The 26,975-nt window shown below is 43.6% G+C and overlaps 1 protein-coding gene across 2 annotated transcripts in view; it reads left to right on the top strand.

Annotated features, from left to right (window-relative positions):
• Nucleotides 1–26,975, top strand: part of RSPO1 (R-spondin 1) — a 572,802-nt gene that overhangs the window by 427,638 nt on the left and 118,189 nt on the right. For both annotated transcript variants that reach the window (XM_085647902.1, XM_085647903.1), the window contains one exon: nt 25,647–25,838. In XM_085647902.1, the coding sequence (XP_085504028.1) occupies nt 25,647–25,838 (192 nt within the window). The remainder of the gene's footprint in view (nt 1–25,646; nt 25,839–26,975) is intronic.

Raw genomic sequence — 26,975 nt, 5'->3', positions numbered from 1 at the left:
TGTTTACCACCTTCCCAATAAAACCTTTTTAGGTCGAGCCTAGCGCAGCACGCATGCGTTGCTTTAGGAAATCGGCCTCTTGGAATCAGTTCAGCTTTTCTACAGGCTCCTACAAGCTTGTGCGGGTGGTGCTCACACGCTATTGACGTTTGCGTCTGGCTTTAGCACGGCATTAGCCAAAGGTGTGTGGATGTCCCAGCTTTTCCTGGAATGTTTACTCTCAAAGCGTTTTGCTCTCGGAAGCCAGCATCAGCATGCAGGGGCCATCTGACACTTTCGCGGCCGTGCGCCCGCGCTGGTTTTTATTGTAAGCAGGCAACACAGTTGTATGGAGGAAACGAAGGCCGATTTCCGCCTGGTCCTAACATGGAGGCTTTATCAGCCCAGCTACAATACTAGAGGTGAGAGGCACGCACGCGCCCGAGAGGAGGCTCCTTGGTTCTCACAGCTCAGTCTCCTCCTCCCCAGCGAGACTGGGCGCGGAGTGGTCTGAACGCCGATGGCGTAGACCAAGGGAGACGCACACGGGCAAAACATTGAGAAGTGTCAGTTCGAGGACAGTAAGTCAGAGATATCAACTAGAAAAATATTTACCTCCTGTTGAAAGGACACAGCAAACGGATCCATTCACTACTTCCCCTAAGATTCAGAAATTAATTTAAAGTCCAGCGATTCTATTCTCATTAGTTGGGGGTCGGTTCACGAACCCAAATGTACACGGCAACCCGCTCATTCTACTCGCTGCATTCGTAGACATGGACATCCACAACCACTTTAGACATGAATAATTATAGCTGTCTCCTTCCTTAGTGCCACCGCCCCGTAGACTTACAATCCAGCCAGGCGTGTTTTTTGACGGCTCCCCCAATGGGACAATCTACAATACTCACCGGACTCGACAACACAGAGACTCGTTTAAGACCCCACTGTTAAGCCTACACCTAACACACATGAGGCAACGAAGACCATAGAGGCCCAAATCCACTCATTTGCGCCTCGAAGTCATGTCGGTATGGGGCCTTCCATGAAACTCCAGCTATACGCAGGACACCAGAAGCGCACTAAACCTAAAAAAATATATATACGGAGCGGGTGGTTTGAGGATGAATTTCATAGGCATTGTACTGCGATGTCTCGGGAGTGGAAAGGTCACGGCCCTGTGAACTGGTAGACTTTACAATCTGGCATTCTTTGTAGTCGTCTAGGGAACTTTCTGTTTAGTCGCTTATATCTCATATAACTAGGGTGACCACATTTTCAGAAGGAAAAAAATTGGGTCGGCAATAGACACAGAAATAGCACTACATGCACGCACTCCTGTGAACGTATTCTCTTCTCTTTTCGAATATATATATATATACACACACTATTGTATGACAATTTTAAAACTTTCCACCTCCTCCCCCTCCCTCCCCCCCAATACTTTGTTCCAAGAGCAGGCTTGAGCCCATCTTGGGTAATGGACTCTCTGGATGTTAATTCGCCCCTCATTAAATCCTGCTGTGCTGCAGTGAATGAGACAATGCAGAACAGCAGTAGACCCTTATCAAATAAACTTTGTCCCAGGTGTAATGGGAGTGCTAGTGTAACGAGCCTGCACAGCACTATAAAAGTGTGGGTGCTCACCCACCTCTCTTTAAAAACCGGAACATGTATTTATTTTTTCAAAATGTGTCGGGACATCAGCACAGTCCATGAAAAACTGAGACTGGCCAGGCTAATTCTGTACGCCTAGTACCTTACACATAACGGATTTCTCTTTCCCCTCATCTTTAGCTTTGATTGTGCGCGTGTACTAGCTTGGTGACTTAGGCACGTAACTATGTAGGTACTGCTTAGGGCAGATCTGGCTTGGTAAACTTTGCCTTTCATTTGGTGCAATGACCACGTTAGACTGGGTAACAAGCTCAAACATATATAGTCTGTATAAATTACGTTGGATAAAGGCTTGGTATAAAACACGCTTTTACAATAGTTATATAATCCCCCAGCCCATGAAATCGAGGTGTTTTGTTTGTGATTTTATTTTGTTGATAACTAGTCATAATATAGCCGCTTCCCTTCCCTCATGGAAACCCATCAGAAAAATGCGTCACACCAGTGACCTAGGGAATGCATTCTGACGTTATAATGCATATTCAACAGTGCAAGAGTAAATAACTGTACTATGCCTTCAGTAGACATTTTAACACTACAAATGTTCTCTTTTTTGTAATCTCGAGTGGTTGCAGTGGGGGAATCTAAAAAACAAGCCAAGAGACCGAGTTAGAAGTCCACACAATGCCATTCTATAATTATGCATCTTAAATAGGGCTCCTGGGTTTATGGTATTTTTTTTCAACATATCAATCTATAGTTATCCGTATTTATATTTTGGCAATCTTATCGGTATTTTTCACTTTCATTTAGTGTTTTGTGAACAAATGATGTCATAAAATTGTACATTTCCACATTTCTTTAACTGATAAGCTTGCACTCCTCCTCAGCCTGCACCTTCAGCTCACCATCATAGACGGTTGAAGAGACTGTTTGATCTGGTCTCTCATTATCTCAGTCACCCCTAATGAATCCGGCCTATACCTGTGCCAGCCATGAGTTCTTTGTGAGACGCCTCCAGCCAAACCGCAGACAATCCTAAAATGGCATCTGCCTTTTGACATCTGCCCTCATCCAGCACTCTAACCACCATGAGTCTCCAGCTGCTTGCCCTCAGAAGGCCTTAAGAAGCCCTAACCTAACAGCGCTACTAACTTAACCCTGAGAGGCTTTGAGCTACACATTCTCTTAGCAGGGCCTTATGGACCACCCATTCTGTTGCATCCGCACTCAGCTGCATTAACAGTGCAGACAAGCACATCATTATTGCATGTCCAGGGGTACCACTTTCGTCAGGCAAAGTCCAAACTTTAAGCTATGGACGTAGGAAAGTGAGGTGCCAATTTGCAGTAACCCCTCCTGTGCGTAGAAAGCCATTTGCATTTTCTTTAAAAAAAATATTCAACTCGTTTGAGCAGTGTTTAAGTCTAGCAATGTGCGCTTGCCTTCTGCAAAGCTTTCTTTGTGTGTCAGCTGTAACCCAATTGTTCAGTTAGGTTATAGATACCAGAGCGCTGCAGGAAAAATAAATGGACTGAAAGTGTTTTCCCATTGACACAGTGTTAGACCTGTCAGCCCTAGGGTGGTCTACCCGTTTTTTTTGCCCTTGTTGCCTCATTTTTTTCCGCCATCTTTTTGTTGGCCCTAGGTCTCTGGGCGCCTTACCACTGCTAAACAGTGCTGAGATGCAGGTGCTCTCTCCTAACAACATGGCTAAGGTCCCGAGCGCTGCAAGCCATCACCGCCGCAGCCCAGGATTTAGCGGAGCTACCGCTGTGCCCCATCCATGTGGTGACTTCCAAGCGCTAAGCCTGCCAAGCGCTGCATGCCCCCAAATCACCACCACAGCCCGGTACCTGCGACTCCACGTTGAGTCCGGGGAGCGCTTGCCTGCCGAGGATCACCGCTGCGGCCCAGGCGCTGAGAAGAAGGGGGCGCTGCCGGTGGCGCTGACGAGTGCGCCGTTGGCCCAAGAATCACCGCCGCGGCCCGGCGCCTGCTGCCACAAGGATCGCCTGTTGCGTCAAGGATCGGCGGCTGTCGACATCACCGCCGCGGCCCCCGAAGCCTGGAGAGGGCCGCCGCGGTATTGGGAAGGCCCGCGCCGGGCCGGCGAAGCCAGCGTGTTCCGTGCCATGTGACGGGGCGCCGGCCGCATCACCAGCCACACCCTGCTACCCCCGAGCAGCCATTGGACGAGGCTGCTGCGCACCCAGCGAGCCGCACAGGGATTGGCCGCTGCGGGCGCGCCCCACCAGGCCTGTGCCCGGCTCGGTACAGGGACGAAGAAGACGCCGGAGATCCGGGACCGGCTCTGACACTCCCCTGCCTCGCCCCCACCGTGAGTAAGAGCCGCGGGGAGCCCGCTTTGCCTGCGCGGGCTCCCGCCTGACCTGGAACTCCCAACGGAGAGCGCAGCCCCTGGTGTAAGGTAATCCCCCTGGGGGAGAGCGGAGAGTCTGCAGGAATAGCGAGGGCTGCCCAGGAGTTTCCCTCGACTAGCGAGGGAGCCCCGCTACTGCCCCTCCCCTCGGGAGACTGTCCCCGGGCCCCAGGGACCCCCAATTAACTGCTTGTTGCCACCTGGTACAGTTAAGAGCTGGGGGACTGAGTGAGGAAGGGGACTGCTGTCCCATGCTGACTGCTGGTATGCACTACGCCCCCCAGAGATAGGCTGATAAAGTACACACGTGCCCTGGGGGTGTCTGGCACCTTGATGTTCCCCTGTCCAAGAGCTGTTTGACTGATCTGTTCACACCCTGAGGCCCCTAACTGGATCTGTGCCTGTGTTGGGGCTAGAAGGTGTTACTTGTCGCCAGGAGGTTATTGGTGCTATTCCCTTGAGGGGAATTTACACCTGTCCTGATCTGAATGAGTTAAATATTGCCCTGTGATTATCTGTTGTAACTAATCGAATGAACTTATACCTGTTTTATGCCGCACTGATTTGGTTGTTGCCTTGAAATGCACTGAGTTATCTAATGTGAAGAAATGACTGTTGCCCTGCGTTATCTGGAATATTTACCTAAATTAATTCATGGTTTTGTGATCGTATCTGCATTATTCCTGAAATGAATTGGTTCACCTCGATTTGAAATAGATAAAGAATCTTGTTTTTACCAAACAACTTGCTGTGGTGTCCTTCATTGTGTGCGCATGAATGAGTCCAGGTGGGTGAGTGCTGCACAACCGCTTTACACATTGCCTTCGGGTGCCTTCCTACCTCGCGCCAAGCTACCACGTCGGAATTGGTGACCCCAGTTCTAACACACAGAAACTGAAAAACACTTTGGTACATCAGGTCCTTCAATATTTAAGTAGTTGTTTATCTTTCAGTACTTGAGTTGCTTTTGCAGGTAGGCAGGCAGGCACCAGTGACGGGCGCCATTGCAGGTTGTTTTTTGTGAGCGGCGAGTTGGTATGGCATGTAAGTGTGTTACGATTTGTGCACCAGAGTGTGTGTGTTCAAAAACAATATGTGCTTCAGAACTTGTCACATCTTTCAGTCTTCTTCACTCCGATAATCTTTCCAATTATATCAAGATCTCACATAGTTTAGGGTGGGACGTCATTCCTTTTGTAATTACGACTAAACAGGGACACAATATAGTTATTTTTGCACCAAATTATGTATTTTTTACTATAACAAATGTACCCAAAGGAGGCATAAATCGCATTTCCAATGAACTATAAATACAATAGAAACACAAGCTTAGGTGTGTCTGACCCATTACCGGTGAGACGAGAACTAACAGTAAATGTAGCGCACAGGATAACCTGATGCTTCGCTAAAAACGTAAAAGATCCAAAAGGCGAGACCTATTGCCTATGTCAATCCTTGTTGTTGTCTGCCACCAGCGAAACATGCCCATCTGAGGTCCCACAGCCAACCTAGGCCCTGCCCTGTCCTTCTTATCACATAATCCTGGTCCTGCTCCAGCCTGCTGTCAATGGCATGCACTGTCAACTTAATAAACCCAGTCTGTCAAATGAGTTCCTTTTCCTTTTCCTTGCTCTTGTTTTCCTCACAGCCCAGAGATATCCGTCTTTCTTTCCTAATCTCTCTCCCCAGTGAAGCCCAACATGCAGCTCCTGGAGAAATTTGCTGTGTCTCCAAACTTACTTGCATGGCAGATAGTTCCAGCTGGACTTCCATAGGGGCATATTATCAAGCCAGGCGATAAAATTATCGCCGCTTTAGCGGCAGAAAATTGCCGCTAAAACGGCTATAATGGGCTTGATAATATGCTCTATGGAATTCCAATTGAAGCCCATGTTAGATGTGAAGGACATCTAACAGGAGCTTTAATTGGAATTCCATAGAGCATATTATCAAGCCCATTATCGCCGTTTTAGCGGCAGTTTTCTGCCGCTAAAGCGGCGATAATTTTATCGCCTGGCTTGATAATATGCCCCATAGATAGAAACCAGGGGGCATACCTACAATGCGGCAATAGAAAATTATCGCCGCTTTTGCATCCGTTTTCGGCCGAAAAGCGGCGATAATTTTATCATCTAATTAGCAAGCTCACGCTAACGCGTGAAACCTTGCGTTAGCGCACAAAATCTTAACACCCAGCTTTGCATCTCTAATGAGATGCAAAGTGGGCATTCCTGACCTGACATGACAGGAGAAATGTCGCTAAGCGACATTTCTCCTATCATCAAGCCCCACGCCATGAAGCATAGCGGCAAGAGAAGTAGTATAACCCTGTTATCGCTACTTTCCTTACGCCTGCTTCAGGACTGACTTAGCCATGATATCATATGGAAGGTGGATATCATGGCTAAGTTTGTGAGGCCCTATCAACAAGCAAACGCCACATTTTGTGAGATTATCGCTAGGTTTCCAGCGATAATCTCACGTTAGGCAGTTAGCGCTAGGATTTTTATCGCTTTTGAGATAAGCGTTGCTAATAGCACGCTATTTCAGCGATAAAAATCCACGCTAGCCGGCGATAATTATCCTAGCGCTAAGTGCGCTTAGCGATAATTATCGCCGGTTGTTGCTGATATGCCCCAAAATCCATACCACCGGTCAACCGAGCGCATGTATTAGTATAGAAGTGAGCAACATGGACAAAAATCTAACAAATCATATTATTGAAACATCATGACTTACGTGGTGAAAAATTAATGATTCTATGGCTAATGTGGGAAATGTGGGGTGATAGCTTAAAGTATAGTTTGGAAAAAATTTCCTTATACATGGCAGGGCAAAATTATGATGCGCATGGTGAAATGGCAATTCTCACAATTGCAGTGTTTAGTGAGGCAGTTGTACAGTTCCTGGTTAACCGATTTAACTTACAAGAGCTATCTAAGTGGCAGTGCTATAGTGCTTGGTCCAAATGGCTTCTGTTAAGAAATTACAGGCTCCTTGTGGTGAGAAATGTATAACTCTTCAGAACAATGGCTCTTATTATAGACTATTAGTAGCTCATACTGCGGTAAATTATTTAACTCACCTACAGGCAATTTTACAAACCACGAGATTTACAGGTAATATGCAGGCACATTTCTGGCTGATATGGGTGGAGTTATCTGGCTTGTTTGAGAACTCTTCCGGCTTATGTGTGAGCAAATTCATCAATGTCATGACTTTTAGCGGGAAACACTATAGAAACTTTAGGTTCGCCTAAGGGGCATCTGAATGCGGGTTGAATACAAAACTGATTCCCTTTCTACAGTGATCTTCAAAGATAAGACGGTGACATGTTAGTGCTTTGTAACGTCTAGACATTTGCATTGTGTTAATTGAAACTATATTACAACAGATGTGAGGGGACGTCCATGTTGCAATCATGCATTTTAATAATGTCATAAATACAAATCTGCCTTAATATACGCATTTAAATCTCATGTGCAGACACTTTGTGAAACCCGCTCCACCCCATCCGATAAACTCCTGAAAACAATCATTTTGCACACGCGACTGCCAAATGCACTATTCCAGTAGTAAATTTTGTGAAATACAAATAGGAACCGCATAACATAAATTTTCATCTACGTTTTTCATGAAGATCTGGCCAGAAGAACTGTAATATATACCACTTTTTTGCACAGCCATCCTTTGCATAAAATATATCCTGTTTCCACACAAAACTAGAACAGATGCACATAAAGACTTTTAGACCTCTTTCTGAGAATTATTCATTTTGTAAGCCGTCTCGACCACTTACAAATTGTTCCTCTAAACTGAATTAATCATTTTTCTTTTAGATTATGAGCCATTCACTACTTTCATCTTCAATGAATGAACTGTGTCACTTTTATTTTGTTGCTATGGGCGAAGTCACGTTTGTTTCGTTTATATTTAAGAAGTTAGACAGAACAACCGGTGAATAAATCACAACTCACTGTTTGCATATCAATCAACAGGTGTGGTGAGTTGTCTACTAATCTCTTTCATTTTAAAGACCCCACCAACTGAATACAGTTACAGCATTTCACTTCCATGCACATGTCCTACCTTTCTTTGCCATCAATAACAATGGCATTTTGAACTATATAAATCCACAGCACTTTACATAGTTATTGATGACCTTTGACCTAAGAAGTGCAATATTTAGGTCTAAAAAAGGCCAGAGACTTGCCGAGATCCCCAATTGATGGACTTAGGCGGGGTATTTTGCTCGAGCAGGAAACCAAAATTCTTCCTCTTTAAATGTCATTCAGAGGATGTGGAAGTATTGACACCTTCATTGTTATGAAACTGTTGCTTCACTACTTATGATAATTCATTTTTACATCGCAGACACAGTTTTCTTGAAGCATCAGGTAGTTCAGGAGCACACTGAGATTTTAAAAGAGCGACAATCATCATCAGTTTGATGTAATGGATCTTAAAATGCCTCTCTCTGAGTAAATTACAGAAATAATATCTAAAGTACATATTATTCTGCCGGGCATTTGATTTGCAAAGTTGTCCAGAGGTCATTTGTTGTGAACACAGAGTATACTCGAAATTGAAGACAAGTTTAAAAATGTAACTGGGATATGCTGAATAACAGGCGAACGCTCTTTAGTATTGCAAGAAGTGCATTTTCTGCTGTGCACAACATTATATACGTTGTAAACATATGATTTTCCTCTAGGAGGTGGAAACGACAGTGTTAATAAAATTGTATTTATGGGCTTCCATGCAAGGCAAAGTCCCTAATTTTCAGAGAATAACAATTTTAAAAGGATCTTCTCATTGTGTATAGTGTTTCTTCTTAATGGAACTTCTGTCTTTTCTATGGCTTGGGATCTCTTTTGTATCATTGTGTCTTACATTGTCAAAATAAATAGATAATATAGATAATGAAGCCAGACAATGTACAACATAATTTGCTTTCAATTCATAATATGCCACAATATTTTCTGTTTCTTAATGCATAATTTAGACAACAGTGCCACATAACTGCTCCATAATTCCAGAATCTCTATCCATAGTTTACTCCTATTGTCGTCAGAATGCAGAGGTGTATTCATGTGCAGTTAATGCACTTAGATTATGGGAACATGACAATATACATTATACAATTTTTCATTCCTGGTGTCTGTACCAAATATTTTATCTCAAATTTACCTTTTGACTTTGTGTGATCTTGGACATGAGGGTACAAGAAACTGCAATATGGTCTTTGAATACTGGCAACAGTCAGCAGCCATTGACACGTGGCAGGGTAAGCTCGACTGGGAGTCTAGGAGGATTAATCATATAAATGCAACTATTATTTCTCAACAGATTCCGCAAATGGCAAGCACAATTATCCAATATGAAACTCTTATAACAGCGGTAGTAAATGAGTTACAAAATGATAACATTCTGATAAAAAGGAAGAGATGTATTCAAATGAATCCAATTATTAAGAAACTTTCTGTAGATATAAATTATCTCACTCGTCTCCAATATGCGAACTATTCCTCAGCAGAAGAAAGGAAATCCAAATGCTTCAGTAAAAAGAAAAGGTCCTGCTTCTCTATAGGATGGATAATAGCTGACAAAAATTTAATGGATTTACAGGCGGATGCAACTAAGAATTCCAAACTATCTGGTCTTGATTGCTGCACAAAGTTGTAGCAAAAAAAAAACATCTAAAGTTTCTATCCCTGGTCCAGTCTGGATAGATGTTATCTCAGATCTGTATATTGAAAATATAACTATTAAAATCAACCAACCTGCTTTTCATCCGGTATGAGAAATTCATAAGATGTCTTTCCTCCAATACAAGATACAGTGATTGCACAAATAAAGCAAGAGTCTCTTCAGCTATGGCACTCAGCGGAATTCCGGTAATAGTTATAAAACTATGAGGGTGATTCTTGACTCCTCTTTTTAAGTACTGATTTTTATCTGTCCAGGTTCCAAATTCCTGGAAAGGTAGTAATATAATTCCTCTGCATAAGAAAGACTCACTTTCCCTACCCAGCAATTTCCGTCAGATAGCTCCACTTGATGCAACAGGGAAAATCTATGTGGGTTGCACCATAGAACGGCTGCAGGATTGGGTTTTAGCCAAATGGATAATACCGTGGTAACAAGCTGGATTTCATTCCAAACAATTTGTTGCTGATACTATTGCGATTGTACAAACTCTAATCGATAAGTATGTCGCTGGAAAGCTACAAATGCTGTACACTGCATTTATTCACTTTTCCATAGCCTTTCGATAAAGTAGACAGGCCTGCTCTCTGGGAAAAACTACTGGGGTTGGGAGTTCCACCGAATCAACTAAGATTTATAATAGCTCTCCTTGAGAGCTGATGGGTGGGAACAAAGGGCCCATCCCTAAAATCTACACTAGGAGTGGATTGAAGCAACAATGTCTCCTAGTTACTTTTCTCCTTTTCATCTACTTACACAATCTAACAGCCCAATTCTTGGATATAAGACACTTTCTCCCACGCTGTGCCGCCTATGATCTTTTTGTACTGATGTACGCTTATGACGTGGTTTTATTCAATGTAATCTCAATTGGATTGCAACGAAATCTGAGTGCCTCGAATAGCTATGCTGGGCAGAATTTCTGAAATATTAATATATCTAAAACAAAAGTCTTCGTTTTTAAGGGAAGATAATCATGTTGTACCTATCACTGTACGATCGATGGAAACACTGTTGAAATAATAGAAGCATACACTTAACTTGCAAGTTCCCCCCCAAAAAAATCTAGATAGCAAACTGCACCTTTCTCATTTAGGTAGTAGGGCTCTAGAAAGCAGAGGTTAGCATTTTAAATAAATTTTATATGGCTTCCTGTAGGAGACACTTTAATATTTTATTGGAAAGTACAAAGGGAGGGCCCTTTGTAAAATCACAACTGTTAGCCAAGCAAATCCAGTTCAAGCGTTACGTCTAAAATTAGCATTAATTAGTTCTGTTTCATCTGCTATGGCAAGCATTGCATACTGGGCCCATAGTTTGGTATATGCTTCAGATAGTACAGTCAGAGATTTGTTAAAACAAGAGTATTTTTTATAACTTCTGGTTTGAATTTCACATTTATTAGAAATCTTAGGCTTGTCCTGGAAAAATTAAAATGTAAGTTAGAATACCTTCCTACATGGTCTCCCGGAAACTTACGTATTTTAAAAAAAACACCATCCAAAGGTTTTGTTTTAAGGAGGAGAGTAACCATTGTAAGTCATTAAAGCTATTTTCCTCTTTACCAACTAATATTGAGTTTATGCATCCTCAACAGTATCTTTCCTTTTCACTTGATCATGGAGCTAGGTGGGTAATCTTCGCACTCAGGTTAGGTATATTAGCTCTGAGAGCTTAAAAAGCCACTGGACTTCATCGAGAGATGAGACAGGTCTTTGTGACCAGTGTAAAGGTGAGATCCAAGCCTTAAACAATGTTTTATTAATTTGTCTGTTGATTGCACTACCTTGCATTCGTTATATATTTCCTTTTAAATCTTAAATTTAATGTAACAAATGTGGAACAATTTGATTAATTTAATTCTTTTTCCTCCGGGAGAGGTTGTTTGTTATGATGTTTTTACATTTTTTAACTCATTTCTGAAACTTTTTTGTACTGTATAGATGTTGTTATTAAGAGATGCCTTTATGTGCTATGTTGTATTAAATGCTGATCTCAGTAGAGGTCTAAGTCAGACACATGAAATGGCCTCTGGATTATCATATCAATTTCTTCACTGAGATGCGCATTTTTTACACTGAATTACTATACCAGTCAATGTGGTAAACTTTTTCAGGATAAGAAGGGTCCAAACTAGGGTGGCGTAGTGAGCAAAAGAACGATGGATTTAACCCAGATCGCTTGACTGGGGGAGAATGTTTGAATCATTCAGCATTCCATCCATCATTTGTTACAGTTACACTTTTTGCCCTAAGTGGGACGGGTATGCCCAGACGTGGGTCCCTTGCTCACTGAGCCACTGCATTCAAGCTAGCCTGGCTGATGAAGGGTGCCATTCCCCAAAACCGGTCCCAGGATACTTGTTTCCGGTCCAGGGAGGACCTGGCTTGGCAGTTCGGTCTGGATTGTTCCCATGAGGCACAGGGTCAAAACTGATTTACATATGGCTGGGTCCAAACTGGGGTGGCGTAGTGGGTAAAAGAAGGATGGATTTAACCCAGATCTCTTGACTGGGGCAGAATGTTTGAATCATTCAGCATTCCGTCCATCATTTGTTGCAGTTACACTTTTCACCCTAAGTGGCATGGGTATGCCCAGACTTGGGTCCCTTGCTCAGTGAGCCACTGGATTCAAGCTAGCCTGGCTGATGAAGGGTGACATACCCCAAAACCGGTCCCAGGATGCTTGTTTCCGGCCCAGGGAGGACCTGGCTTGGCAGTTCAGTCAGGACTGTTCCCATGAGGCAAAGGGTCAAGACTGATTTGCATATGGCTGGGTCCAAACTGGGGTGGCGTAGTGGGCAAAAGAACAATGGATTTAACCCAGATCTCTTGGCTGGGGGAGAATGTTTGAACCATTCAGCATTCCGTCCATCATTTGTTGCGGTTACACTTTTCGCCTCAAGTGGGACAGGAATGCCAAGACTTGGGTCCCTTGCTCACTGAGCCACTGGATTCAAGCTAGCATAGCTGATGAAACTGGTCCCAGGATGCTGGTTTCCGGTCCAGGGAGGACATGGCTTTACAGTTCGGTCTGGACTGTTCCCATGAAGCACAGGGTCAAGACTGATTTGCATATGGCTGGATCCAAACTGCGTTAGCACAGTGGGCAAAAGAACGATGGATTTAACCCAGATCTCTTGAATGGGGGAGAATGTTTGAATCATTCAGCATTCCGTCCATCATTTGTTGTAGTTACACTTTTCGCCCTAAGTGGGACGGGCATGCCCAGACGTGGGTCCCTTGCTCACTGAGCCACTGGATTCAAGCTAACCTGGCTGATGAAGGGTGACATACCACAAAACCGGTCCCAGGATGCTTGTTTCCGGCCCAGGGAGGACCTGGCTTGGCAGGTCATTCAGGACTGTTCCCATGAGGCACAGGGTCAAGACTGATTTGCATATGGCTGGGTCCAAACTAAGGTGGCATAGTGGGCAAAAGAACGATGGATTTAACCCAGATCTCTTGACTGGGGGAGAATGTTTGAATCATTCCGCATTCCATCCATCATTTGTTGCAGTTCCAGTGCCCCAAAAACCATAGACTGATTGCAAAGGAGCATTGTCAGAAACCGTTGTTATGTTATGTACTCAATTGGTGTGGGACTTGGCCCTTTCTGCACGGTCATCCCCAAATGTTTTGCCTTCACCCTCCTGTTTTCTGAACCTGTTTTCATGTTCTCTCTCCTTTAAACATGGTAAAATTGGCTTACACCAAATCAGCACATTTAATTGACTTGTAAGATCCGAATAAAGTGGCACTACATGCCCCAGGGCCTGTAAATTAAATGCTACTAGTGGGCCTGCAGCATTTATTGTGTCACCCACTTAAGTAGCCCTTTCATCATGTCCCAGGTCTGCCATTCAGCTTGAATTCAATTTGAAACTGTCATTTCGAACTGGCAAGACAAATCTCTTGCCAGGCCCACACCTCCCTTTTTTATACCCTCAAGTCACCCCTAGGTTAGGCACTAAGCAGTCCAGACGGCAGGGTGCAGTGCATTTTAAAAGTCTGTCATTTACTTTTTTGTTTTTCATGTCCTGGTAGTGAAAGACTCACATTTGTTTTTCACTACCATAACCTCTACCTCTGCCATAGGATAACATTGGGCTAACTTATTACATTTAATGGATGTATGACGATACAACGCAAACATTTACAATGCATGCCTGTACAACACAGTTTTTACATCGCAACATCCATCACAACGCATTTTTAGAAACTACATTTACAACGCATTCCACACACAACGCATGCCATTACAACGCATACCATTACAACGCATATTACTTTAGGGCAACAGTAGGGTAAGTGTTGGATAGTGTAGGGGTAAAAATTACTATTCACACTCCAGTGAGTGCAGCAGTACGGTAAGTGTTGGATAGTGTAGGGGTAAAAATTACTATTCCCACTCCAGTGAGTGCAACAGTAGGGTAAGTGTTGGATAGGGGAGGGGTAAAAATTACTATTCCCCATTACTTACCTTATATTGCGCTGTAATGACCTGCGTTGTAGTGACATGCGTTGTAATGACATGCACTGTAGTGACATGCAATGTAATGGCTGCGTTGTAATGCTGTGCGATGTAAAGGATGGTGCGTTGTAATGACTGCATTGTAAAGAAAGTGTGATGTAAGGACTGCGTTGTAAAGTTTGTTTCCCAATTTAATAGGTGACAGCTTGCAATTTGGAGCAGATAGGAATGTCATGTTTGGTGTCCGAGAAAATATGTTACAATTTGGACCTCAGACACACCTAAACCCTCTATTGTGTGACCGTCTAGGAGGAATTCACAAAGTCTGTCAGCTACACCCTGTCATGTGACCCAGGCCAGACTATAGCTACAAAATAGCTAAGGGCTTGATTACGAGTTGGGCGGTGCATGGCCCTCCCGCCAGACTACGAGTTCAACTCGTGTCTGGCAGGCTTTTCTTTTGCCGTTCCCGTGGCAGTTCCCTGAAAACAGGCACCACAATGGAAACACAAAACCAGCTCCAGCATGGCATGGACAGTGATGTCTTTGCCATACTGGAATTTGGGGTGCATGCAAACCAGGGGGCACATTTGAATGCATCCCCATGGTGGCAGGAGCTTGGAAACCCTGTAGGGCCCCTATGTTACCCCACCACCAGCCTTTTCATGGGGGGCTCACTGCCATGAAAAGACTGGTGGTGGGGAAACCCGTAATATGATTGTCGGACTGTGCCAGTCCCGCCTTGTATACCCCTGCCGGCTGAGCCACTGCCAGGGAATGTCGGTTACCTCGTGCAGCCAGTGCAGCGGTGGCAGTCCGAATAGCCACCTCGTAATACGGCAGATGCTGGACCGCCATCGATGCACCACTGCGAGTCTGGTGGTCGAACACCGCCAGACTCGTAATCAGGCCCTAAGGTCAGAAAAATGCAATTTTTCTCAAAAGTGAAATTTTTTAAATTGTGATAAAAAACCTGACTTCACCACTAAGTAGGGCTTTTCACACCAATTCCAAAGGTCCCAAACATGAAATGGTTATCTCTTCCCAATTGAAAATTACACTTGTAAGATGTAGTAAGGCAATTCCAATGTTGTGGAAGACATAGGCCTTTCATAAGTGAAAAATGAATGTAAGTTTTTTTCACTACCAAGACATGTAAAACTTGAACGTACAACTTTTTTAATGAACTGCACCCTGCCCCTTAGACTGTCCAGGGCCTACCTTAGGGGTGACTTACATTTATTTAAAAGGAAGGTTTGGGCCTGGCAAAAGGTTTACTTTTTCCAGGTTGACAAGGCATTTCAAAACTGCACACACACAAGCTGCAATGGCAGGCCTGAGACATGTTCAAATGGCTTCTTAAGTGGGTGGCACAATCAGTGCTGCAGGCCTACTAGTAGCATTTAATTTACAGGCCCTGGGCACATGTAGTACAATTTTACTAGGAACTTACAAGTAAATTAAATATGCCAATTCAGTAGAAGCCAAACTAACATGTTTTAGGGAGAGAGCACACGCACTTTAACGCTGTTGAGTAGTGGTAAAGTGCCCCGAGTCCTATGATAAACAAAAATAGGTTCAGCAACATTGAGGAGGACAGGCAAAATGTTTTGGGGAAGACCACCCTAAGGCTAACAGGTCTAACATTCACCATACGCAACTGAGGCATGGAGGGTTCTTTAAGACCATAGTGCATGATACAGTGGTATTTGTCTCTTGATTTCTGATATTTATATATATTTGAGACGCACACTGAAAATTGTTTCAGTTGTAGGATCTCACATTGAGCTTGTTGACAAATATAAAGCCCAGAGGTTCCAACGATTTTCAAACAAAATACGTTTAAGCATTCTCAGCATGTGAATGTTACTGATTGTGATTGGTGGCCAGACATAATTTTTATACATGCCTACAATTCACTATACCTCTGTACAATATAGAGATATTGTAAATATTGGAGTTTGGAATTTCAACTCCTGAATCTTCAATAATATATAGTGACTCAATGAATGTAATCAATAGGAAGATATGATTACAGATTAAATTGAACATTGAAAATGGTTAAGCGATAAGTGCAGTTACATTCCAGGCTAGCCTGCAAAATATAAAAGATCAGGAAACATTAACTACATGAGTGCTGACAATGTCTGAATTTTCTGAATGGGATTAAGGAGATGTATTTTATATCAAACAGATGCTAGAATATCATTTGCAAATTACCTAATGTTAAAAGGTGTAAAAGAGTTCTAACGTAGTTACCTAGAGCATTTCAGTTACAGAGGCATGTACACCGAGGACTGGACAGACACTTACACTGGAACATTGACATCATGGAAACTGTCTGTGAGACAATCCAGAAACAGAAAATGCATTGACCACACAAGGCTCTTACACTAGAAGAAGGTTACACTTACATGTAGGTAAGTAACACATGCACAGTACAGAACCACCAAAACTTAAATCTCCTTTAATACCAAACAACACACACAAAAAGAACTAGTCATTACAATAAATGGCATGAACAGAGAGGGGAGAGGACATGTGAAAAGGGACAATAACACATGGACACCTAAAAATAAAGTGGACGTGAACACACTGACACTGGAACAAGTAGACATATAAACCTGAACAAGGAGGCACTCCAGTTTGGATCTAGGATACCACCATACTGTGACTAACACTGTGATATGCATACCCAGACACTGTGACAGTGACCAGTAAGACATGAACACACGTCTTGGAATACGGACACAACCAGGTAAATCCTGCTCACTGTTGAGAAACTGACAACAATCTGAATACTGAGGACAGGATGATACTGATACACACAGAGAAGGGAGACGTGAGACTTTACAGATTCACAGGGGTGTGTGGAAGACTGGAAGACCTGGCTTAACCTCCGACTCAACACCCCTAGTCCCAGTGGAGTCATTGGGTAAACTAATAATCATCAAATAACTTTCTATACAACAAGCACAAAGAGACACACTGAGACAGGGACACTGACCCAAAGAGAGCAACTAAAAGACAAGCCCTATTGGTCGTACACAAATGGAATATTGAATTAATGCATGGTAAAACCCTTGGCAGAACTCTTCACAGAAAAAAAAAGTCACCATGCAAGTCGTCATACTAAAGATAGAAGATCAGTATGCAAAGAATAGCCAAAATAAGACCAACCAAAAACACTACCACAGGTTTGTGGGAGTTATTGAACTAAAGCATGGCAAAACCCTAGGCAGAATTATCCACAGAAAAACACAAAGCCAGCATACAACAGTCTCCATACTAAATTTAGAACACTGGTATCCATACAAAGCCAAACAGAAGACACATCATATACTCTAACACAGGGTTATGGAAGATCACATGACCAAAACGACTCCCCCATTAGTGCCCATGCCATTTGTGAAGGCAACAATCAGCACAGAATAGTGTGCATACCGATGACAGAATCAGTACAGTTTATCTGAAACAAAATGCACTTTTGAACACAGTCACCCAAGTTAGTAGAAAGTATGCAAACCTTACCATCCTTTGGTCCACAACAATTCGTAATAGGCCCTCCCACTAGTACCATTACAATGTGTCTTATTTCTACAATTACTACTATTACAAGTACTTCTATTGCCAAAGTTAGTATTAAAACTACTGGTGGAACTAATGGTATCATGTTATGTGCGGTTATTGAGCTACTTATAAAAGTCCACCAACTTCTGATACTACTAGTAGTATTACTACTTTGGGTGGCACTTCAATTGTCCCACTATAACTATTAGAAGTACTACAAGCACTACTAGCATTGTGTGTGTCTATGACAACTGTGCAACTCCAATCCCATACTTTCTCTCTTTTGGCTATCTTTCCTAAACTCTATGAAAAGCAAACTCTATGAGTCACAAGCTTGATTTACAAGTTACACTATAAAAGTGACATAATGTAAAGTGCAGTCAAGCTGTTTGGATTCCATGAATTGAAGCAACATCTGCCTCTACGAACGATATTCAGTTCAATCTTAGATTTTACGGGAAAACCATTCAAGAAAGTGAGAGACAGAATTATTTAAAATATCTGCTCCTAGATAAACAGGGCAGGGAGTGTTCCCTTTCCATCTTACGTTTATTGTATTTGCCCTGCATCTCTATAAGCATGTCTATCTTTGAGAAGAGGCACGTATGGATGACATTAGTCATCAAGAAAGCTCATGTAGTGTTCCTGATGCAAATGTGTTTATAGCTTAGGGAATATGTCCAACTCATTGTGGTCAGCTCAATCCTTGCCAAAACCGCACTGTCTTTTTAACATAACTGCAGTTGGCAAAGGGCCCTAGTCGAGAGAGTTTGTACTTTCCAGTTAGTATCTATCTCTCCTGTTTTGGATCGGAACCAAACATCATGTTTACTTACGCTGATTAATAGATTTGTTTTTCAAACTATTATTTTCTTGTTGAAGAAGTGCTACAAATAAATAAACTAGTGAATATCTTTAAATTTCTTATAAATATTCAGCAAAGATCGTGTGATCAAATAGTCTTTTAAATCCTCCAAAATATGGGACATAGCTCTGTTTTCAGGCAGCTAAACCTTTAAAGTTATGCACTGCTTATGTGCAAAACAAATCAGGAGGGGGGGGGTCTGCCTTCATGATTATTATTTACCCACTAATGCCCTAATTATGAGTCTGCCGTCTGAGGACCGTCGGACTAGAGGGGTGCAGTGGTGGCTGTCCAGCCACCGCCGCACCAGCGGTCCAACCACCCCATTACGAGTTGGGCAGTCAGACTGCCACCAGGGAACCGCCATTCCCTTGAGGTGGTGTGGTGGTCAGGAGGCCACCATATGCTTGGTGGGACCGCTGCAGTCCCGCCAAGCATATTACGAGTTTCCTCTCCTCCAGGGTTTACATGGAGGTCCTTACTCCATGTAAACCCTGGAGGAGAGGAAACAAAGGGGGTCCTGTGTGCACTCAGAACAGTTCCTGCACGGCATAGACATTCGAGTGAGGCGTTCCCTTTCCTATACCTTTTTTAAATGCACGCTGCATTTGAATGATGCACCGCCCTAGGACTGTCACGCCGCCTGCCCGCCAGACCACTTTAAAGTCGTAATTGTGCAGGCGGCGGCGGGTCTCAGCAGTTTGGGGGTGCGACGGTGGCGTAACACCCACCCCCACACCGCTGAAACTCGTAATCAGGCCCTAAGTAGCTATGCAACTTTTACCCCAACCCTTCTACAGCTCTTGCCCACCACAAATCACACACTAGATTCAAATAGATATCGTTCACATCATTGATGAAGTAACATATATTAATAATGATTTTATCTATAGCGTTAGTGCTCACAATATGTATGACATCACACATTGCATCATTAACGACCATTCACATAACATCATATCACACTTGACATCAGCAATAACATCTTTGCAGACATCATCAATTAGATTACACATAGAATAACATTTCTATAGTTAGAAAAATATATTTTAAACAGATCGATTAACTGCATTCCATTACTTCAATATGCCTTGGTTATTTTATAAATAATGTTTTTTAACTACCAAACTGGGAACGGGTGTGTAGCTAATGTTGCATGTTGTTTTCAGTGAGGTAATTAGGAATCCCATTGATGATGTTGTGTGCGAAGTAGTGTCTGTGGTCATGTGTAATGCACAACAACGGAGTTACATCTGCCTTGCGACCTTACTGGTGTCGGCGTTTTGAGGTTTTGAATTCTATGTCAGGACCGGAAGCGAGGACTATGGTTACACTTTGCGTTTTTTGCAGCAGCCATTTCTCAGTGTGACCTCAAAACAACCTTTCCCATGAACCTTAGGGACAGAGAACCAAAATAACAGTGTCCAATCATCCAAAGGTAAGTCCCATTAATAGTTCTTCCATTCTGTTCACAGTCCCTATTTCTTCGCTGCTCTGCAGCCAGAGTTAAGTGCCTCCTCAGTGTTCTGAATGCTTATAGTGAAAAGTCATCGTTTGTCCATTGGTTCTGTGTAATTTGGCTTTTTCTCCTTTACTGGGCACAGAGGTCACGGCGGGATCGTGTTTCGGCGTTCCTCACGCGGCGCCGGGATTTATTCAGATTGCGGACTTTTGTGAGTGCGAGGAGAGCCTCCACCCACTAGAGCTCCATTTTGGACCATGGAGTTCATGGAAAAATGCCACATTCGCAGCACAAAATTCCGTTTCTTCGTCTACTGGTCGCCTCGGGAACCTTGAAGCCCTTCTGCTATCTATCCCAGCCCGCATGGCCTGGAAGGGTTATGCCCCAGCTGGGGACTGTTTTGGCAAATCTGCTTTTTCTGACAGTGTGGATGCCCCGAGTGGGTGTGTATGTTACACAGGGCTCCTAAGCTCCAAAGCTACTGGTAAGTGGCACCGTGAGGGGTCTGTATTCCATCTTTGAGGTGCCATCCCTGCCTACACACCATAGGGACACCCCAGGCGCTCTGCTCTATTAAAACAATGGGTGTGTTTTTTTTCCGAGGATTACCCTTTGGAGAGCAAGTGCCTCCAGTTACTGTTTACAGTGCCCAGAATACTGCTCCGCCAGTAGCTGCCTTATAAATATCCTAACCCCTGCACAAATAATGCATCACAATGGGGTTTACGAGGACGAAGGGGGAAACCCTCCCTAACTTCCCTTTGATGATGATTTTTGTGAAACAGTGGACGTGTCTATTCATCATGGGGTGGCCTCAGCCATAGCGCCTATTGAGCATAAGCTCATTATAATGGCATTTCGCCATACTGCCGCCTCCGCTCTGATGGAACCCTCCCCCCTTACGCAAGATCATGCACCATGGGCGGCTATGCCCGCTAAACCCTCCCAAAAGGTCAGGACGAAACGGCTGCATGTCTAGGGTGAGGACTTGGATGCATTTGATTGCCCAAAAAAGGCATTTCTCTCACAAACCTCACTCTCTGACTTCTCAGAGTCCCAAGACACAAACTCTCATGGAGGCTTCTATGGGTTGCCTCTACCCAGCCTGTGAAGACTTTCTCATCTCACTTGATGGGTATGAATCCCAAGCAGAGGATTCTCATTGGGCTTTAGATGCTGAACCAGAACCCTCTAGGCAGTGGTGTCCATCCTTGGACCGGCATGCATCCTTCTTTAAATCTCAATCCATAGGCACTGTAGATATGCTGGACCCCAATGAATTGGTGCATCCTCATTCCTCGGAGTGGGCTCCAGCTCACAAAGTGAAAGGCTGAGGAAGCCCCACAAGAAAGAAACTTGCACCCGTCTTCGGGTGGAATGTCCCCGTCTCTTGCTGGAAGGCAAAGTAGCACTGACACCAGAAATAGATGCAGAATGGCTACATTCTTAGGAAAATACATCAGAGACCCTAAAAAGGTTATAGACCACTCCTAATGCTCATGTCAGGACAAGTTCCTGGACATGGCAGGCCCTATTACTAAGATCCATGACATGGCCGAGGACGCTGAGCAGTCAGGGTCCCTTATCTCTCCCGACAGTCTCTCTGGATGGGAACAAAGGGCAATCATTTTCTTGGGCAATGCCAATTGTGCCCTGTCCACTGAATGCCAGAGATCCCTCCTCATGAAGGTAGACACCAAGCTGAGTGATCTTTCCTCCTCTAAAGCGGGCCCAGTAGCACAAGGGGGACTCTTTGGAGACCCCTTCACGAAGGAACTGGGCAAACTTGTAGCAACTTTTACATCCTTGGAGAAGGCCCATGTTTCAATGGAAAGAATCTTCCACCCACGGGTTCTTTCAAGGGCCAGTAGAGGTAGAGGGCGCTCGACCGGCCGCATGGCATCCACCCACCATCCAGGTTTCAAGGCTCTTGATATGGTCAATGGCAAGACCAGTCAAAATACGTTGATTTCTACCCATCCAGAGAATCCCGCCAAGGCGCGGCAGAGGAGGATCCCATGGAAACTTCCACTCCTATGGCTCCAGTAAGTGTTCTCCCTTCTTCCCAACCAAGAGTGGGAGGGCGCTTTGTCTCAATTTGCAGACAATTGAAAACACCTCACATCAGACACGTGGTCCTTCAAACTATTATGGGCTTCCATATTGAATTCTATGGCACTCCATGCAACGACAGCTTCCTTGTCCTCTCAGGTTATTGGAGTGAGTTTCTACCCTGATATCCCAGGAGGTAGAGGAACTGTTATCCAAAGGGGCACTTACCTACACCTCTTCATCTCAGAGGGTTCATGAGCAAATCTGTTTCTAGTGGACAAGAGGAATGGGGAACGGCACCCGGTTATCAATCTTTGAAAATTCAACAAGTGGTTGATCTATCGCCACTTCAAAATGGAAGGGATTCACCTACTGCGGGACATTCTTCACCCTACAGATTGGATAGGCAGATTAGATCTAAAAGACGCATATCTGACAATGTCGGTCTTTCCCCTGCACAGGCATTTCCTTCAGTTCATCTGGGCGGGACACACTTATGAGTTTGCTTCACTGCCCTTCTGTCTCATCCGAACCTTTGTGCTTCACCAAGGTTTTGAAACCAGCCATTAAACATCTCTGATCCCAGGGGATTCGGCTGACCATCTACCTGGATGACATCTTCATTATGAATCAGGGCAGGGAGAAACTCCAGTCATATCTTCAGACAACAGTACAACTGTTGGATAGCCTGGGGTTTGTCATCAATGCGAAGAAGTCACTTTTGACATCTTCTCAAACGACTACTTTTCTAGGGTTTGTCATAGATTTCCTTCAGGCTACTCTCTGCCTTCCAACAAAGAAGGTGGCAAAAGTCTGGCAAGACCCCCGCAAGACACTCGCGAAAGACCGGACCTCCTTGAGGCAAGTAGCGCTTCTGTTGTGTCTTCTCTCCTCGATGATTCAGGCCATCCTTCTAGGCCCCCTACACTACAGGGCCCTTCAACGTATGAAGGCTCAACATCTCAGACAGGGTGTGACGTATTCAGAGACTGTTCCATTGACGGAAGAGGTCAAGGAAGAAATGAGATGGTGGCTCACACTCATGGAAGCATGGAACGGGAGAGCAATCTTGGTTCATGCCCAGATATCATTATCAAGTCAGACACCAGCAAATAGGGCTTAGGTGCTTGCTGCTGAGAGTTATCGACGGGAGGAAAGTGGTTCTCTCAAGAACGATACTTATATATCAACTGTCCAGAAATTATGGTGGGTTCATTCTCAGTACGCTGTTGGGCCATAGAGAAGACACAATGTTGCATGTTGTTGAAGATGAACAAAGTGTCTACTGTCCATTATATCAATTATCTAGGCGGCACCCGCTCGAGAGCCCTGGCAGAATTGGCCAAGATGTTTGGCACTTTTACCTAGACTGGAACATCTCATTAGTTGCGGAACATCTCCCCAGCAAGGCAAACGTTGTGGCGGATTCGAATCCCAGGTATCTCCAAGGCTCGAGCCTATGGAAACTTCATCCTCAGATTTTCAAAACCATCAATGGGAGATGAGGTCCTTTTTCAGTGGACCTGTTTGCCTCACAGCTGGATCACCAGTTGGAGAGGTTCTTCAGCGGGAGATCTGACCCCATGGAGAGGGCGACGGACGTGTTTCTCCAAGATTAGAGCCTGTAGAGGGGCTACAGGTTTCCCTCATACTCGATGATAACACACCTGTTGGCACAGGCAAGGCGCCAAGTGGCGGATCTGGTGGTGATGACCCCAACCTGTAGATCACAAGTCTGGTATCCAGTTCTTCTGGAACTTTCTTATGCTTCTCCATCCTTCTCCCCCTAGTACGAGGTCTTCTCTTGGATCCCAAGGGGGACCCTCATCCCCTGGTATCCCAATCCCACTTGTCTCTTATGGCATGGCAGATTACTGGGACTGATGGAAAGTCCCAGGACTTTTGCAAGGAGTTCAAGGCCTCTTATCAAAGGCAGCGGTAGCTTGCACCACCAAAAGATATCACTCCACATGGCCAAAATTGTTGAGTTGGTGTCTCCGGAGGGACTTGGATCGCAAGGGATCAGGATTTTTTTCAGTTTTGAATTTCTTAGCATACAAAGGTATGGGTTGCCGATCTGTGAACACTTTTCATTCGGGTATATCGACTGGACATCCCCCTATCGGCTTTCTGGTTGGGGAACATCCCTTATCTGTAAACCTATGAGGAGCATCCGCCTTTCCCTTCTACCAGAACCGTAGTATTCATCTCTCTGGGATGTGAATGCTATTTTCAACCTTTTCCTTTCTTGGAGGAGTAATAAATACCTTTCCAGGAAGGAACTTTCAGGAAAACTGGTTATGCTATTGTGTTTTATCTCGTGTAGGAGTCTTCGACGTTAAAGCACTAGGCATTACAGTTAGTGTTTACCCCAGAAGTGGTTACTTTCATGTGTCTAGACACACAAAGTATAACTTGTGCTTAATCTCTTACCCGACATTTTATCACCACCCAAAGTTGTTTGTTGTGAGGTGTATCTAGGCATATGAGGTCATGACTATGGGGTTTAGACCTCCTTCTCATTGCTTTGCGAAAACTGTTCCATGCAGTCTCCTCCCTTACCATCACTATATGGGTTTGATGAATGATGCAGGAGGCTGGAATTTATATTTCAGAATTTGGTGCTCATTCCGCTCGAAGGGCCATGATGTCGAAAGCCTTCTCCCTCGGGGCTAGATAGGAGGACATTTTAAATGCAGCAGATAGGTTCTCAGACTCTACCTTCAAAAGGTTTTATTTTGAATATTTGGTAGATGTGGCCACCCTCATGGTCAGGAAGCTTTTAACAAGCATAATCCTCGCCTTCGGTCCCGATATAGAATGAACATTTTCCCAGCTATTATAACGGAAAGTTTCAATTCTGTTAAGGATATAGAGGTGAGGATTATCCCACCCAGGACTTACTCCACACTGACCCGATATGGGGGGTAAGAAAACACTTTCTTGAACACCGTATGGTAGTAAATATCAATTTTTTACGAAATGGGTGATCAGTTGTTTCTGATATGCTAACATGAACAGTAGTGATGTCATGGTATATTATGTGCTGTAGAGATCTGTTTTATTTCTGGATATTTTTGATTTTTCTCCAGGAAATGATTCTAGAAAGCAGGAATGACTGTGGAGGAAGATTTGTCTTTGCTCTCTTGAAGAAAGAGCGGGTGTGAACACAATGCAAGGGCTATAATGGGACTTACCTAATGATAATTGGACATTGTTATGTTGGTTCTCCTTCCCTAAGGTTCATGGGAAATGTAGTTTTGAGTTTATAATCCGAAATGGCTGCTGTAAAAATAAAGCAAAGAGAGTAAGAATATTTCCCGCCTCTGTCTCCTTAATAAAATTGAAACTTTCTGTTACAATAGCTAGGAAAATTTTCATTGTAAAATGTAACATTACTTAAACTGCAGATTACTCTTGTGAATTTATAAATAAGGCATAAGAGTCCTGTTCACGTATACTTTACCTATCTTTATTTTATAATTTTAAGAAAGTTTGACAATATTTTCTCATTCATCTGTGTTTTTTGGTTGCAGGAAGCACAGAAGTGAGCCAGTCTTGTGCGAAAGGCTGTGACTCGTGTTCAGAATCCAACGGGTGCGTGAAGTGCTCCCCCAAACTCTTCATTCTCCTGGAGAGGAATGATATCAAACAGACCGGGATCTGCTTAGCCTCTTGTCCGGTGGGATATTTTGGGGTTCGCAATCCAGCCAGGAACGAGTGCAATAGTAAGTGAAAGTGGATTCTTGTACACTTCAAAGCCCCGAAGCTTGCTGGTACCATTACATAGGTATCAAGACTATGGTAATCATTACTAGTTAATGTTTGCACAGGGATCGGAATTATGAGTTGTGCAATAATTATTCAACTCTCTGTAGATTTCCCCTGATAAAACCGGTTAAGATGTATTAATTAAATACCCTAAAAAAGGCATAATCAGCGGTATTTGGTGTGTCTGGTAAACTGATTCTGCATGTTATGCTTCATTTTCATATTAGAACTCAGAATTGGGGGTATTTACCATGCGTAGGAAATACCTAACCTTGGTTTAATAGCATGTACCACATGTGGTAAACACCCCATCCTATTCTAACCAGCTTGTAGTGCGCATCTTACCCTACCCTATCACCACCAACTTGTAATAACGGATTCAATGGACATTCTCACTATATCTCTGGAAACGCAAAGTAAACTGACCAAGTCTTGCTTAATTTAAACAAGAATAGAAAGAAACAATTAATTGGGAAATCGACTAAGCATCAAAAGATAGCTTATAGGAAAATACATATTTCACTAGATCACCTTCAAACAAAACAGAATTTAATGGAGTAAATGTAGTGGCAATGTATAGGGAGACAATATATATACATATATATATCTTTTATTTAAGTGGGCTGATGCACAAAGTTCAAAAATGAAAAGTAAATGGTTTTTTGTATTCATTACCTTTTTAGCATTTTTTTTGTTTCTTTTATTAGCATGATCTCCACCTTTTTCTGTTTGTCACATATTACAGACTGAAAATATGAGTTCAATACTCATGCACATAGCCAATCACAGTAGTAAAGCCTCAGAGTTCTAATAAAAAACAAGGATGCTGGCTTTCTATTCTTAGAGCTGTATAAGCTTGAGGCATCCATGTTAGCTAGAGTAGGGGCAGAGTATTTCACAGAACATGTCAGCTAAATTGGAAACTGAGAAAAATGTGGTTTAAATTTCTGATTTTTAATGTATATTTCAAACCTACAAGTAGAAAACTTGGGGGGTGATTATGATGACAGGCGGACTTGGTCCGCCTGCCACCGTAGCGGTGATTGGGACCTCCCGCCAGACATGCGGTGGTCCCACCACTGCGATTAGGATGC

This window comes from Triturus cristatus, chromosome 3_2 (assembly GCF_964204655.1).
Source record: "Triturus cristatus chromosome 3_2, aTriCri1.1, whole genome shotgun sequence".
In the NCBI taxonomy this organism is placed as follows: Eukaryota; Metazoa; Chordata; class Amphibia; order Caudata; family Salamandridae; genus Triturus; species Triturus cristatus.
The sequence above is the reverse complement of the archived record's forward strand: the minus strand, read 5'-3'. Positions and strand labels throughout refer to the sequence as shown.